At 43.1% G+C, this 15018-nt stretch overlaps 2 protein-coding genes across 3 annotated transcripts in view; both read left to right on the top strand.

Moving 5' to 3' along the window:
• Positions 1-15018, top strand: part of LOC146713278 (ICOS ligand-like) — a 166570-nt gene that overhangs the window by 107130 nt on the left and 44422 nt on the right. The gene's annotated exons all lie outside the window — the stretch shown is intronic.
• The window catches only part of LOC146713280 (alpha-2,8-sialyltransferase 8E-like), a 32564-nt gene continuing 28155 nt past the window's right edge, over positions 10610-15018 (top strand). For both annotated transcript variants that reach the window (XM_085446597.1, XM_085446590.1), the window contains exons 1-3: positions 10610-10695; positions 14561-14632; positions 14725-14799. In XM_085446597.1, coding sequence (XP_085302723.1) covers positions 10610-10695; positions 14561-14632; positions 14725-14799 — 233 coding nt within the window. The remainder of the gene's footprint in view (positions 10696-14560; positions 14633-14724; positions 14800-15018) is intronic.

Raw genomic sequence — 15018 nt, 5'->3', positions numbered from 1 at the left:
CTCGGAGGAAGAAACACCTGTGCCTCATCAGTGTGGTATTTAAGACGGGAAGCAACGGCTGTTCTTCGCTGGATCGTTGTGAGAATTGCGTCAGTGAAAGTCGAGCGCCCCAGCAAGTAAGCAACTAACTCAAGTCATCGCTCAACGGATACCGCTGGTAAGCCCGCCCACTACATCTCCGCCTGTTGTTCCACGATTACCGGCTCATGAGCCCTCTGCGCCCGGGACCTCCGCTCCTCCACTGCCGGTCCATGCGGAGCCTCCAGAGCGGTCGCTGCCCATACCGGAACCATTCTCTGGTGAGTTCCGCAAGACTGCGGGTTTTTTAACACAAGTGACATTACAGTTCAACCAGCTACGGAGGACTTATGAGACTGATGCAGCTAAGATCGCTTTTTTCGTTCAGTTGCTACGTGGTCAAGCATTAAATTGGGCGCAGGCTGTATTAAGAACGGATCCTGAAATAACCTATGCTGATTTTCTCGCTAAGTTTAAGAATGTCTTTGAGAGAGGCACCGGGGCCGAAGCGGCGGCTCACCGACTGCTTAATTTGAAGCAGGGAAGACGGAGCATGGCCGACTACTCGATTGAGTTTTGGACTCTGGCAGAGGAGACCGGGTGGGGGCAGTCGGCACTAATAAGTACTCTATTGAATAACCTGTGTGACGAGCTAAAAAGGGAGCTAGTTATGAGGGAATTACCTGTTACTCTTTCTGATGTTATGACCCTGTGTGTGAAGGTGGATGACAACATACGAGCGCGGCACGGCACTAGAGACTACAACTCCCAGAAGCCTCTAGGACGAGAGGAGATGGCCTCCGGCGGAGGTACGGCGAGTGGAATGGGAGGATGGGACCGGAACTATGAAGATGAGGGTCAGCAACCCATGCAGATATGGCGCTCCAGACTAACGCCGGAAGAGCGACAACGGCGTTGGAGGGCTGGTGAGTGCGTCTACTGCGGCCGTAAGGGTCATATGGCCGTTTCCTGTCCTTACCAGCCAAAAGACCGCGCCCGCCAGTAGAGGGGAGAGTACGGGTGGGTGAGGTTTCCTGTTCACAATTCCCCCCTCGCTTGATGCTTGCGGCTAAGCTAATGGTTCGTTCGGTTTCTCATCCACTCCACGCACTAATCGATTCAGGCGCAGAGCAGAATTTCATTGACGAGTCCCTTGCTCGGGAATTAAAATTAAACACTGAACCGCTGCCTCGCTCACTCCAAGTTACCGCCCTCAGTGGGCAGCGTCTCCCGGATATCACCCATATTACGGAGCCAATATCATTAACCCTCTCTGGTAATCATTCCGAGACGTTGCAGTTGTTTGTGTTTAAGGCTCCTCTTACACCACTGGTCTTAGGGTTCCCCTGGTTACTTCTACACAACCCGGTCCTGGATTGGCGGAGGGAAAGCATTCTGGGGTGGGGAGAGGAATGTCACATGTCTTGTCTAAAAACCGCAACTCCACCCGCGAACCCTCTGAGTAACCCCCCACCATCTGAGCCGCCCGATCTCTCGTCTGTACCCTCAGTCTATCACGATCTTGAGCAGGTTTTTTGTAAAGATAGAGCACGTTCTCTTCCCCCTCACCGGCTGTACGACTGCGAAATTGATCTCCTCCCAGGCGCCCCACTTCCTACCAGCCGCTTATACAGTCTCTCTCAGCCTGAACGGGACAGCATGGAGACGTACATTAACGAGTCACTCGCCGCAGGTCTGATCCGCCCGTCATCATCCCCTGTTGCGGCGGGGTTCTTTTTTGTTGCTAAGAAGGACAAGAGCCTACGGCCGTGTATTGATTATCGGGGTCTCAATAATATCACCATCAAGAATCAATACCCACTACCACTGCTAACATCGGCCTATGACCTGCTCCAAGGGGCCACAGTTTTTACTAAGCTGGATCTGCGTAGCGCGTACCATCTGGTTAGGATACGAGAGGGGGACGAATGGAAGACGGCTTTTAACACACACTTGGGCCATTTCGAATACCTCGTCATGCCGTTTGGTTTAACCAATGCCCCAGCCGTGTTCCAGGCCTTTGTCAACGACGTGCTTCGAGACTTCCTTAACCACTTTGTGTTCGTCTACCTTGACGACATCATCTTTTCACGCTCCGTCTCTGAACATGAACGCCACGTCCGGCTGGTTTTGCAACGTCTTCTCGAGAACCGTCTCTTCGTGAAGGGCGAGAAGTGTGAATTTCACGTGACCACTGTTTCATTTTTGGGCTACATCATTGAACAGGGTAACCTCAGGCCCGACCCGGCTAAGGTCCAGGCGGTCGTTGATTGGCCCGTCCCGACAAACCGTAAGCAACTCCAAAGTTTCCTGGGCTTTGCTAATTTCTACAGACGCTTCATCTGTGACTACAGTAGGCTGGCTCTCCCACTAACTCGTCTCACATCTCCTAAGGTTCCCTTCTGCTGGGAGGAGTCAGCACGAAAGGCTTTCAATCTCCTGAAGGATCGGTTCACCTCCGCACCCATCCTGGTTCAACCTGACCTCGGCCTGCAGTTTGTTGTGGAGGTGGATGCCTCGGACACTGGGGTGGGGGCCATTCTATCCCAAGAACAGAAGGGCAAGCTCCATCCCTGTGCCTTCTACTCTCGCCGTCTCTCGTCTGCTGAACAAAATTATGACGTTGGGGACAGGGAACTGTTAGCTATTAAGCTCGCCCTAGAAGAATGGCGTCACTGGCTGGAGGGTGTTGCCCAGCCGTTTGTAGTTTGGACAGACCACAAGAACTTGGAATATATCCGGTCAGCCAAGCGGCTTAATGCTCGCCAGGCTAGGTGGGCCCTGTTTTTCACAAGGTTTCAGTTTACCATAACCTACAGGCCGGGTTCCCGCAACACCAAACCCGATGCTCTCTCTCGTCAGTTCGCTGCCTCCAAGGAGACTGCTCGAGACTCTCCCATCATTCCCCCCTCGTGTGTCATTGGGGTCCTGACGTGGGAGGTTGAATCAGCCATTAGGGAGGCCCAACGAACAGAACCAGACCCAGGAACGGGTCCCCCTGGACTACTCTTTGTGCCCTCCGCTGTCTGGTCACAGGTGATACATTGGGCACACACAGCAAAATTCACCTGCCACCCGGGGATCCTCCGCACCGTTTCACTCCTTCAGCGCTTCGCTTGGTGGCCCTCCCTCATCAAGGATGTCCGGGAGTACGTAGCGGCCTGTTCAGTCTGTGCTCAGAACAAATGTGTCAATCAACCCCCCTCTGGTCTCCTTCAGCCCTTGCCTACGCCTAGCCGCCCCTGGTCCCACATAGCTGTCGATTTCGTCACGGGCTTGCCACGTTCATCAGGTAACTCTGTCATTTTGACTATCATTGACCGTCTTTCTAAAGCAGCTCATTTCGTCGCCCTTTCCAAGCTTCCCACGGCCCTGGAAACCGCCCGGCTCCTGACGAACCACGTCTTCCGTCTCCATGGCATTCCGGCGGACATAGTCTCGGACAGGGGTCCGCAATTCACGTCTCGCGTGTGGAAGGAGTTCTGTTCCTCCCTGGGGGCTCAGGTCAGTCTGTCTTCTGGCTTTCACCCTCAGACAAACGGCCAAGCGGAGCGGGCCAATCAGGAGCTTGAGGCAGCCCTCCGATGCGTGGCGTCCACCCATCAGACCACCTGGAGCAAGCAGCTCCCTTGGATTGAGTACGCCCACAATAGCCTCACCTCCTCGGCCACCGGATTGTCCCCTTTTGAGGCATCTCTGGGTTTCCAACCCCCTCTGTTTCCGGCTGTTGAGGGTGAGCATTTCGTACCTTCTGTCCAGCAGCACGTCCGGAGGTGTCGGCGCGCTTGGAGGGCCACACGGGCTGCCCTTCTCCACACGGCGGAGTGGACCAAGCGCCTGGCGGATCGCCATAGGACCCCGGCGCCTGTTTATGCGCCCGGACAAAAGGTTTGGCTGTCAACCCGATTCGTTCCGCTTAGGGCGGAGTCTAAGAAACTGTCTCCTACCTTTATTGGTCCCTTTGTGATTAACTCTCTGATGAACCCGGTGTCGGTCCGCCTTAAGCTGCCCTGGAACATGCGGATCCTCAATGTCTTTCACGTCTCTCAGGTGAAGCCCTGTCTTTCCAGCCCTCTGTGCCCTCCTTCCGGGCCCCCTCCACCCGCCCGGGTCATCGATGACCATCCGGCCTTCACCATCTCGCGCATCATGGATGTCAGGCGCAGGGGGCGTGGTTTGCAGTACCTGGTGGACTGGGAGGGCTACGGCATTGAGGAGCGGTCTTGGATCCCGCGTGCGGCCCTCCTGGACAGGGACATGGTGCGGGCGTTCCATGCCGCTCATCCTGGGAGGCCTGGGGGTCGCCGGGGGGGCTCCCGTTGGGGGGGGGGGGGGGGGGTACTGTCACGGCCTGACAGGGGTCCGCAATTCACGTCTCGCGTGTGGAAGGCCGTGTGGTATCTGTGTATATACACTCTTTGGACATTGTTCTGTAATAAATTCCCTTGTGTGCATCATCCCCGGAGTCCAGCGCGTGAGTCCACCTTGTACGTCGTGACACATAATGTATTGTTTGGAGTTTAGTCTGTTACTGTTACTATTTTTACCATTTCTTCTTGGACCAAATGTAATCCACTTAATTTCCTTAGGGATTAATAAAGTATTCTGATTCTGATTGTTTCAGGATGATCTGCCATTATCCAATGACACATCTGCTTACCTTTATCTTTTGCTCGTTTCTCCTCCTCTTCTTTTCTCTTTTTTCTAAACTGAGCACCTGATGGCTTTCAACTTTTCTTGTCCGCCTTGGTTTTAATTTTGCACTCCAGTATGAACACCGATCCCCCAACCCGAGGATCACCACAATATAACTTAATAGACCTACACCTTAGATCACAGATTCGCATAGTCTAGGATTTAACCACCTGACTAACTACCTAATGCAACTCTTGCTATGTGTAAAGTATATATGTTTAAGATGTGCTGACATGAGTAATACAGAAATATTGCTAATGGTACTTATTTATTCTTTATTCAGTGTCCAATACAGGCAGGTTGTCAGGGGAGGTCGGTGTGAGAGCCTTGTGCTACAAGTCAATGACGAAGAGTGAGGCACCACACAGACTAAGTGTAGGCAGGAAGCTGTGTAAAGTTGTTAAGCCCTGTTCAGCTGGGTTCAGTTCATTAAAGCATTAGTTAAGTTCATTCCTAAAGGCCCATCAACTTGAATGTTTTTCTTATCTCCCTGCTTTATCACTCCTAATTTGACTGGTTAGATCGTTTAATCAATGTGTGTTTGGGTGATCAAAAAATTTTTTACAACAAGTTAATACTGCAAATATACACCATCTAAGTTATTACAGTTATCAAGGATGGTTAAGTTGTTTTAATAGGGAGAGAAGGAAACACTAAGTATTTAGGTGTGTAAGCCTATAGGGGTCAGTAACCATAACACTGAACTATGTTCCTGTTTGGCTCTTTCATGAAGATGATGTTACATTTTTAATTTTCGTTCTTTCTTCTTAGATTAAGTTTCTGGACTCATCACGGGTGGTACTGACACATAGCCAGTGCTCCTGTGTGGCAGGTACTGTTATGTGAAATCACACAGTGACGCTGGTCTTCCAAACAGCACAACTCACAACTCAGAGTGCCAGTTGTCCCCCCTGTGCATTCATTGATAATTTTAATCAAAAAATTGTTGTTGAAATAGTTTTACTAAACATGCAAACATCTACTGATGAAAATGTGTTGATTTATTGGTCTGTTATGAAGCTATTGCTACTTCTAATGTGTTTTCATCATGTTTTATTAATTAAACAATACATATATTCATTGTTGTGTTATCTATAGTATAGTATTTATATGTATTTATTTATAGTATAGTAAAGATATTTATTTCTTACTGTTTAAATGACTAAGATTTAGTGTGATATGTAGTAGTGATGTTGTGCTGAGGGTTAAAATGCCTTTTTGTCTTTGCCATTTCGTATAATACGAAATAGCAAAAAACCATTAATATATGTCTATCTGCTTGTATTTATTTTGCCCTACTCAAGACAATTCAATTAATGATACATTTTATTTTGAAAGATTTAAAATGGTTCTTTAAAGAACCACTCAAAAAAGGTTCTTGAAATAGGTTCTTTAAAGAACCATTTTAAAACCATTTGAAACCATTTGAAGAACCTTTAAAGGTGCCCCAAAGAACAAATTTTTGATGGTTCTTTGGGGAACCTTTAACCCTTTAAAGCCGGTCGGAGTGGGCACGCTCCGTTTTGCGCAACTACTTTTAAATTCTTGTAGAACTGCAACCACGTAAGCTAGCGCAATAATTTTTTTTGTATATGAAACCGGAGGAGTTGTACTTACATCTTATGCCATCAGCTTGTCCTAGGTCACAGTTTCCTTCCACATATAGCTTTGCAAAAACTGCATAAAAAGCACTTGCAGCAACAAACACATAATATTCCAGAAACAGGCTTTGCCGATCCGACCCGATCAGCTGTTCATACCACTTCCTACGTTAGAATAGACGTCAGCGTGAACTATCACATGTCCGCCATTACCTGCCACCGCCATTTCGCGGAAATGTAGTTTTTTTTACCATCAGGGCCTCATGAGCTTATACTGGTTTTTTTAAAAGTTATGTTTGACTTTATGACTTTCTGTGTCGTTTCTAGGATGCTTAGGACTAATATTGCACTGCTGGAAATAGTTTATTTTGATTCATATGCTGCTTTTTTGCAAATTTGCATTATAATATTTATTTTCGTTTTTCCTGCAGTATATAAAAATTGGTGTATTTCAAAAATAAAACTATGAAGACACTCAAAATAAATTTCCTGTGGTGGGAAACTATTTTGTCACGGTTCGGCATGGCAAACCGTGGGAGGTGTGGGGAAGGAGGACCCAGGCGCGGTGCTCTATGTACAAACAGTGCGTTTATTTACAGTGTATGGTACAAAACAACAATAAATCCCGGTGCTCTCCCTGACTCCCGTGTCGTGTCTCTCCGTGAATAGTCCGTGTCTCAGTGCTCTCCGCTCCCGTGTCTCAGCACCCCTCGTGCTGGCTGCTGTCTGGCGCTCCACACTTCTCCTGGGGACACAATAGACGCAGTCGCCAGGACACATATAACCGCGGGCATACACACACTAACTCAGTTCAACTGGATGACTAACGTGGAGTCTCATGGAATGATCCCGCGTCGGTGGGAGCTCCAAGACTCTCCTAAGTAGCTCCCCCAACGAGGCCTGATCAGCAGCAGGTGTGTGGCTTCGGGTGTGGCCAGACCGTCAGTAGGGCCACACCCACCAGGCCTGAAGGCGCCCACCGAAACACATATACATACACACGCAAACAGGGAGAAGGACAGCAACACCAAATATACATACAATAATAATAATAATATAATTCATAACTGCTCAGGGATCCTGGGTCGCTCAGACCCAGGACCCTGACATATTTTGTGCAACTTTTTTGTATTTATAGTTTTGAGGGATAAGCCTCTTAAATTTCTCTAACTAGAAATATATGTTAAAAAAACAAAAACGATTTTCAATTTTTTTGTAGTTTATTGCACTTTCTTGCAATTTATGTAATTTCTATGCACTTAATGCAGACATATTATTAAAATTTGGGCTATAATGGTTGTATTGATGTATAGCAACTTGAAATGCTCCCAAAAATGGCTCCACAGCATGTAAAAATATAACATAAGCTCTGGCGGACTAAAGGACAAAGGTCACTCTTTTGAGGATGCCGATGTTCACATTCTGGACAGAGAAGACAGATGGTTTGAAAGAGGAGTGAAAGAAGCCATTTATGTCCACTGTGAGCGACCATCTTTGAACAGGGGCGGTGGTTTACGACACCAACTGTCAGCCATCTATAATCCAGTTTTGAGTTCCCTCCCCAGACGCCTTAACGCCCACTCACATCCTGGGCCATCTGATCTCAGGAAATCACATCATAGGGTGGGGCCAGGTTTCACAATGAGTTCACCTGACACCTTGGCTGATTGTGACCTACACCCATTTTAACACAGAGGGTCATCAGAGAGTCCTTTGTGCCTCTTTGGGGGGAAACTCCCACTGGATTTAAATCTGGGACTTTCCACCATTTGACCTTAGAACTGAAGAAGCTTCTCGGATGAGAGGTGAAACGTCTTCAAGCAACTTAAAAAAGTCCAGACACTTTTTTTTTCTAAGCTCCTTAGACTACGATGACCTGGATGACTGAGAACCTTCACAGACATAACCTTCTTAAGAACATTTAATCAGTGTCACTCTTGCAAAGGTGTTGACAATGTTGAGACGCAAAAGGAAATTCAGTGAAGCTCCAAGCAGCTTCCAGTTTTATGTATACATACAGAAAGAGAGAGAGAGAAAGATAGAGAGAAAAAAGGTGTAGAAGGTGAGATAGAAAAACAATGGAATATTCAGGTTGGGAGAGTGACATGATAAAATGGAGCATAAAAAATAGATAAGAGCACCATAGAACAGAGAGAGGTGTGGTTAACTTTTAACTAAGATCAACTCTGCAGATTGTAATGAGTTGGCTGAAAGAAGACCTGCGCAATAAAAGATTTATAAAACCATTAAGAAGCTTGGCTAAAGTTAACATTAAGATATATATATATATATATATATATATATATATATATATATATGCTCAATACATATATATGCTCAATGCTCAATTACATTGGTGTGAACTAGTGTGTTAGCGCAGTTAGCTCGTTAACGTGTTGGCCGTCTAGCCCCATGCACGGAGCGATCGGCGGTAGCTCGTTAACGGAGATTTGCCGTGTTGTGGCGTTAAGGTCATTTCAACGAGATTAACCTGAATGCACTAGCGGGAACACAACGAATATGACTGCACATTTACGCCGACATCATCCTAGTGCAAAGACAAGTGGAAGCAGACAAAAAAAAGCAAGCATGCTACTAACTTTAGCCGAGTCATTTAGACAGCTGTTAGCACATGATTCTCCTTATAGGGACCTGATATGTTTAATATGCTGCTGAGAATATAGCCCAGAAGAAGCTAGTATAGCTTTTATTTTGGAAAGAGCCATTTCTCTGTAATAAACTCTCTTTTCCAAAGATGAGTGATTCCTCAATCAGATACAGGGTTCGCAATATTGCTAGCCCGACGTCCCGAAGCTAGCGATTTTTTCAGTCGGGCTACCAAAATCTATCTCTTCCCTGCCCGTCGGGCTATTGTAGGAAAAATATATGTCAATGCTTTTGCATTCTTTCAGAAATGTAGCTGGGTAATTATGTCATTGGCATCGGTGAGCCACTGTCAATATGTGACATATTGAAGTCACGTTTGAATTTGCGCTTGTTTTTTTGCTTTCACTTTGCAATCGTGCGAACTGTGTATAGAGAGCGACAGCACTGATCTGTGAGTGATGATAATTTGTGCACCAATTCCTCTGACATCGTCTTATTAATCGTTAGCTTACTATGCAAACATGACAAGTGAAATCTCCCGCAGCAAGCTTAAACATGTGAGAGGTTGATCGCGCAGAGAATCGCTGAGCTTATGTGAGTGCATGTGTAAAAGCATTTCAGTTCTGCTGAGCCAAATAAGACAGGTCAGGGTGAAGAAGTGACAGCCAAAGAAAAGCTTACCACAAAACGGAGAAGTTATGACAAATCAGACTATAAGGCAAAAAGAAAGTGCAGCTTTATGGTTTCATGGACAAAAGAATTTCTGTGGCTGCAATATGATGAGCTAAATAACCAGGGCTGCACATAAGTGGTCCGCAGGTGCGCATTCGCTGTCAAAATAAAAAACACGCACAAGGGTTAGGGTTAAATTTAAAAACTGTACTTTTGAGTTAAAATATATATATATAATTTGAATAAATGACAAATTAAAAATGCATGAACATTTTTTTGTATCGAAAAAATATCGAACCGTGACACCAAAGTATCGAACCGAACCGAACCGTGAATTTTGTGTATCGTTGCACCCCTAATATATATATATATATATGTAGACTTTTGGAGATCACATTCAGATTGTACATATGGGTACATGTAAAAAAGGAAGGTTAGAATTCACAAAAAACTTCAAACATAACCTAACAAGCAGGTGGCAAGAAAGTTATTACAACATAGTAAGAACACATTAGTTAATGTTGATATTATAGTTTATTGCAGGTGAAATAGTAATTTCCAACTGGTAGATCCGTTACCTGTAATTTACGGCTTGGAAAGTAGTAGAAGCATTACCAAATACAATTTAACAATCCCAAGTAGCCGTAAAACTGTAAAACTTTCAACCGCTGCTACTGTTGCATATCTAAGACTTGCTAAATAAGCCATACACTGAGTACTGTATCTATAAGTGTGCTGCAATGGAGTTTTTAAGGGCAAACAAACACACATTTGTGCTCTACTGCTAGGAATGAATTAAAGCCCCTACCTTGCTAAAAAATGTTTTGTCACTCATCCAAGTGACTTCTTCAGTCTCGTACAGTAATAATTAACTGAGAATGCCTACTTATGTTATAAATCATAAACCACCAGGCAGTTAAAACAGGCAGACAGACATATCAACATATGAGGTAAAAGTACTTAAAAAAAAGCTGAGTTAGAAGAAAGTGTTAAGAAAAGTGAAGCACTAGAGCGACATGAGGAAAAAGCTCTCGATTCTGGTCAATCTTCTTTCTTTGGGGAGTCTGCTGACCACTCTTATCTGGTACACGTTCGAGGACAGGTGAGTGAGTAACTAACTTTGCATTTTACAGATAAAGGCAAGAGGTCACTAGTCAAAGTATTCTGGTCAAAAGTAGCTTATGACACTGTAATAATATTAATAACGATTCTGAAACAGTTGGGAAGCTGTGTAAAAGGCAAATATAAGCCAGAGGTTGCAAAAATACATGATTAATGTATGATTACTTAATTTAAGTAGAAGTACACATTTGTGTTAAAACTACTCTGGTAAAAGCTGAAGCAATGATTCAACTTCTTTGCTCAAGTGAAAGAAGTGAAGAAATGCAGGCTCTGTAATGAACTCAAAGTATAACAGTAGAAGTAGCTATTTGGATGACATTTGTATCAGCGCTCTTTGTTCCAGGCAAACGTTATCACCTACACTAAAGACGTTAGGTTTTTGGCAGTGTTTGTGTCTACATGTCATTCACTCATCATAGACCATCACAGATCACCGCAAATCTTAACCAAGGCAGCTCACTCTCTGGGTATTATTTCCTTATAAGGGAATAGCATTTAATTTTGTATTTATTTATTTTGTTTTCTTTGTTCATTTGAAACAAGTTTTGTAGTGCAGTGAAAGTAAGGTTAGACTCGCATGACATGTTTACTTTGATTACACAACATTGTGGAAGAGTAGGTAATGGATGACATGAATAACTTGAGCATAGTATATAATATTATACTACAGTGTATTCCTAATTAACTAGGCTGCTCATTATTTCTTTTGGCAATACTTTCTTTAAAGTTAGAATGCTCTTTTAGGTGTTGCTGTAGCCCCGGTGAAACATTGAAGATGTTTTTTTTATTCAGCACATAAAAAACAACCAGCACTGCGCTTCCCAAGGTTTCATTAACCCTGCACATAACTTCACTCATGGTGTAACATCTCTTTTTCACCACCACAACAACTCTAAGTCAAATCAACACCACAGCAGAAACAATCTATAACAGCTACAAAACCATAAAAGGTAAATTAAACACAAACTCGTCCTTAAACTCAACATGAAACACAATGTCCCAGAGGCGTGAACATCATGGGTGATCAGGCTTTCTTGTGCCCGCTCCAACTGGCTTTAAAGGGTTAAAGTACGCAGCCTTAATGGTCCTCAAGGGCAGTGTACTCAAAGGCCGCTAAAGCCGGAAGTGTGAGGCTTGTGAAATGGGACGTTCTAGCCTCTGTTGTGCTGCTCAGGTTGCCTAGCAACCATGACACCAACCGCTGGAAACGTTTAATACAGCATTGGTTGACAGAAATGAAGGACAAAATCTTTTGTCCATTTGTTTGTTTGTTTTTACATGAGCTTTGATTAATTTGATAACTATCTGAGGCTGAGACCACAGGACAGTAAAAACATGATTGTTGGGCTTCATTTCTGTACTGAACAGTCATGTAAAGATTAGTTAGTAAATAACAATTAGCTAATGTTGTTCATGAGAGTAAAGTCATCTCACTTTGGTGATGTAAATATAATATGGCCAATATTATATTAATCATTATTAGTTATTACAGCAGTGAACTTGAACTCTGGGTCAAATACTGAGCTTCACTAAAGATTCAAGTTGCAGTTATTTATATTTCCTATCACCTTAAATCTTCATTCAAAGACAAGTATCTTTGACAGTGTATCTATAGATGTATCATATATGAGACAAATATTGTTCCTTTATTATGTTGGCATTACTAAATTTGGCTCAATGCTTACATATATGTGTAAAAAGGAAAATGTACGAGCTGTGATAACTGTGTCTGATAGAATGAAGAGTAGACTGATATATTAAATATTCCTTTATTGGGTGAGAAAATCAGACCATGTCATAACTGCTTCAAGTCATACAGAATAGATATCAGAGCCTTAAACAGGCTGACTTCTGCTAAATGGGTCAAACTGGGCAGAAAGTCTACAAACACATAACATCCTTATAGAATATGATGTAACACTATAGATCAACTTACCTCAGAATATATAAAGCATATAAACAATTACAGGAATATGATGCAACAAACACAGCAGTGCTACTAATCCAAAATACTCAAAGCTTCATAGAACTGAAACAAACATTTATTTTTAGCTCCATTCTGCTGCTGATACATACTTTAGGTTTCTGAATATTAAACTTGTTGCTGCCTTTCATAGTGTGTAACTTGAAGGCCCTGAGTACTTTCTCCCACACTGCAAACACTGGAATGATCAAATTATTTGAACATTACCTAATAAGACTGATTCAGGACAGACAATTAGGTTTTTTTTAACTTTTCTAGCAGTCCTTCACAAACAGGGAACAGTCTGTCTATTCTCTCCATCTGTCAGCTGCTGCTGGCTCTTCCTCCTCCTCTTCCTCACACACTGCTGAGTTTGTCCTGGTGGATCATCAGGGCTGCAAAGCCTCACAGATGATGTGCAGCAGTGGGTCCCTCAGTCTGTCCTCACTCTGGACACTTGCAGTTGTCACACATGGAAATCAAATGTGTGATAAGCTGCAGGAAACACAAGTGTAACTTATAAATACACGTTCATACTTTTACACGTTAAAGTCAGTTTGGCTCGACACCACCGAACAGAGGCAGCAATATAACATAGCTAACATTAACAGTGCAGTGAATCCTGCTTGTGCCGTGATATTCAGGACTGCAAACCGAGCAGCATCACTGACTTTCAGCTTGTTGTGTTTGTGGATATATGACTGACTTTGATTATCCATTCTCTGTGAGATTAAGCTCAGCTATTGAACGACGTATATTTTAAAGTAAAGGCTTTAAAACCAAGTTAGTACAAACATCACTAATGTTACATAACTGTGCCGACATGTGGCCAACAGTAATGTTTTAATGTTCTTCGTTATTAAACATTTGCACATAAATGAGTGACATAAGTAAATAAGTGACATAATATTCAGTACTTACTTTTAAACTTACTTTTAAAAGTTTACTCTTTGGCCGCCCCGCTTCAGCTGTCCGCCTTTTTATGGAGGTGTGCTATGAAGTCTGGGATATGTTGGGCCATGAAGGATACACCGACACATCCTTAAAATTCAGGGAAATGAAAGACGCATTTGAGGGCCGCATTTCGAGCAGCCTTTGAATTGGGACAGCCTTTGTCACGTTGCTGTGACGTAATTGGCCTTAAAATGTGGCCTTTAAGGCTGCAGACCCTGAATTAGGATACAGCCATTATCTTTCTGTGTCCTTTCTGTGTCCTAACTTTCTTCTGTCCTCTGTCCTCCCCTGTTCAGTGTCTTCCTGACGGTTGTCTCCCTGATGGTTGTCTTTTGTTCTTCGTCATGTTTCCATGCCTCGACGGTGCCAGGATTTTCCATGTTCAGTTTTTTTAAAATCCCGTTCAAGGTTTTGTTCTGTCTTTTGTGTTTAGCATTTAGTCCCAGTTTGGTTCTTCTTAGTTTCTCCTCAGTGTGCATCTGCCTTTAGTTTTTGTACCCTTTTCATCAGCCTTATTAAATGGCTCACTTTTTGTTAATATTAAGTTTTGTTCGCGTTCCTTCGTGTCTGCATTTTGGATCTTGGTTGACTATGGCAATCTTTGAATAACACAAATTTGGTATACTTGAGTTAGTTTTTCAAAATTTTGAGAAATATGACTTAATCTGATTAAAAAAATCTATCAAATGAATTAAGACATTAAGTGTAAGTTTTACATTTCCAAATACTCATATATCCATTTAATATTATTTTAAATATGTAAGACTGGGATTTTTGTCCTACAGGTTGATAACAACAAGTATCAGGCATAATAAATGAGTTAATATCACAAATTACCTCCCAACATATGTAAACAAAAGAACAAGGAAACTGAAAAAAAAATGGGTTCAAGAAAGGGTAACTTTTTTATCTCTTTTATTTGTCACAGTTATGTGGAATTTCACCCACCGTCTCCTCAAAGAGATGCCCCAAAGCCCTCTGAACTTTGTAAAGGTTGCAAGTAAGAGCAAAAACTGACATAACTTTTTCCTTCATGTCAGCCCTGAATGGGTGATACTTCTAAATATGTACCTGAATGCTTGTGCATTACAGGGAAGTCATCGATAAAGTAAAAAAGCTCTACAATCAAACATGGAAAAAGCATGAGGAGAATTCCCACAGATTCAGGTAAGATCAGACCCTTAAAGCCTTCTAATATTCTGATATAATAATTTTTATTTCCTTTTAAATTCTCTGGAAAAAAAGAAAATGAAAAATGTTTGTAAAGGAAAGACCTGGACACTAAAACATTGTTTCCACAAAAAACCTATCATTGTCACGCTTTGTGTTTATATATATTATTATTATTATTATTATTATTTGATAAAACTATATTCTGCGTGAATG

The sequence above is a fragment of the Copadichromis virginalis genome, linkage group LG3 (assembly GCF_057382275.1).
Source record: "Copadichromis virginalis isolate Kocher_CV1m ecotype Utaka linkage group LG3, C_Virginalis_male_GT1.1, whole genome shotgun sequence".
NCBI classification, from domain to species: domain Eukaryota; kingdom Metazoa; phylum Chordata; class Actinopteri; order Cichliformes; family Cichlidae; genus Copadichromis; species Copadichromis virginalis.
The sequence above is the reverse complement of the archived record's forward strand: the minus strand, read 5'-3'. Positions and strand labels throughout refer to the sequence as shown.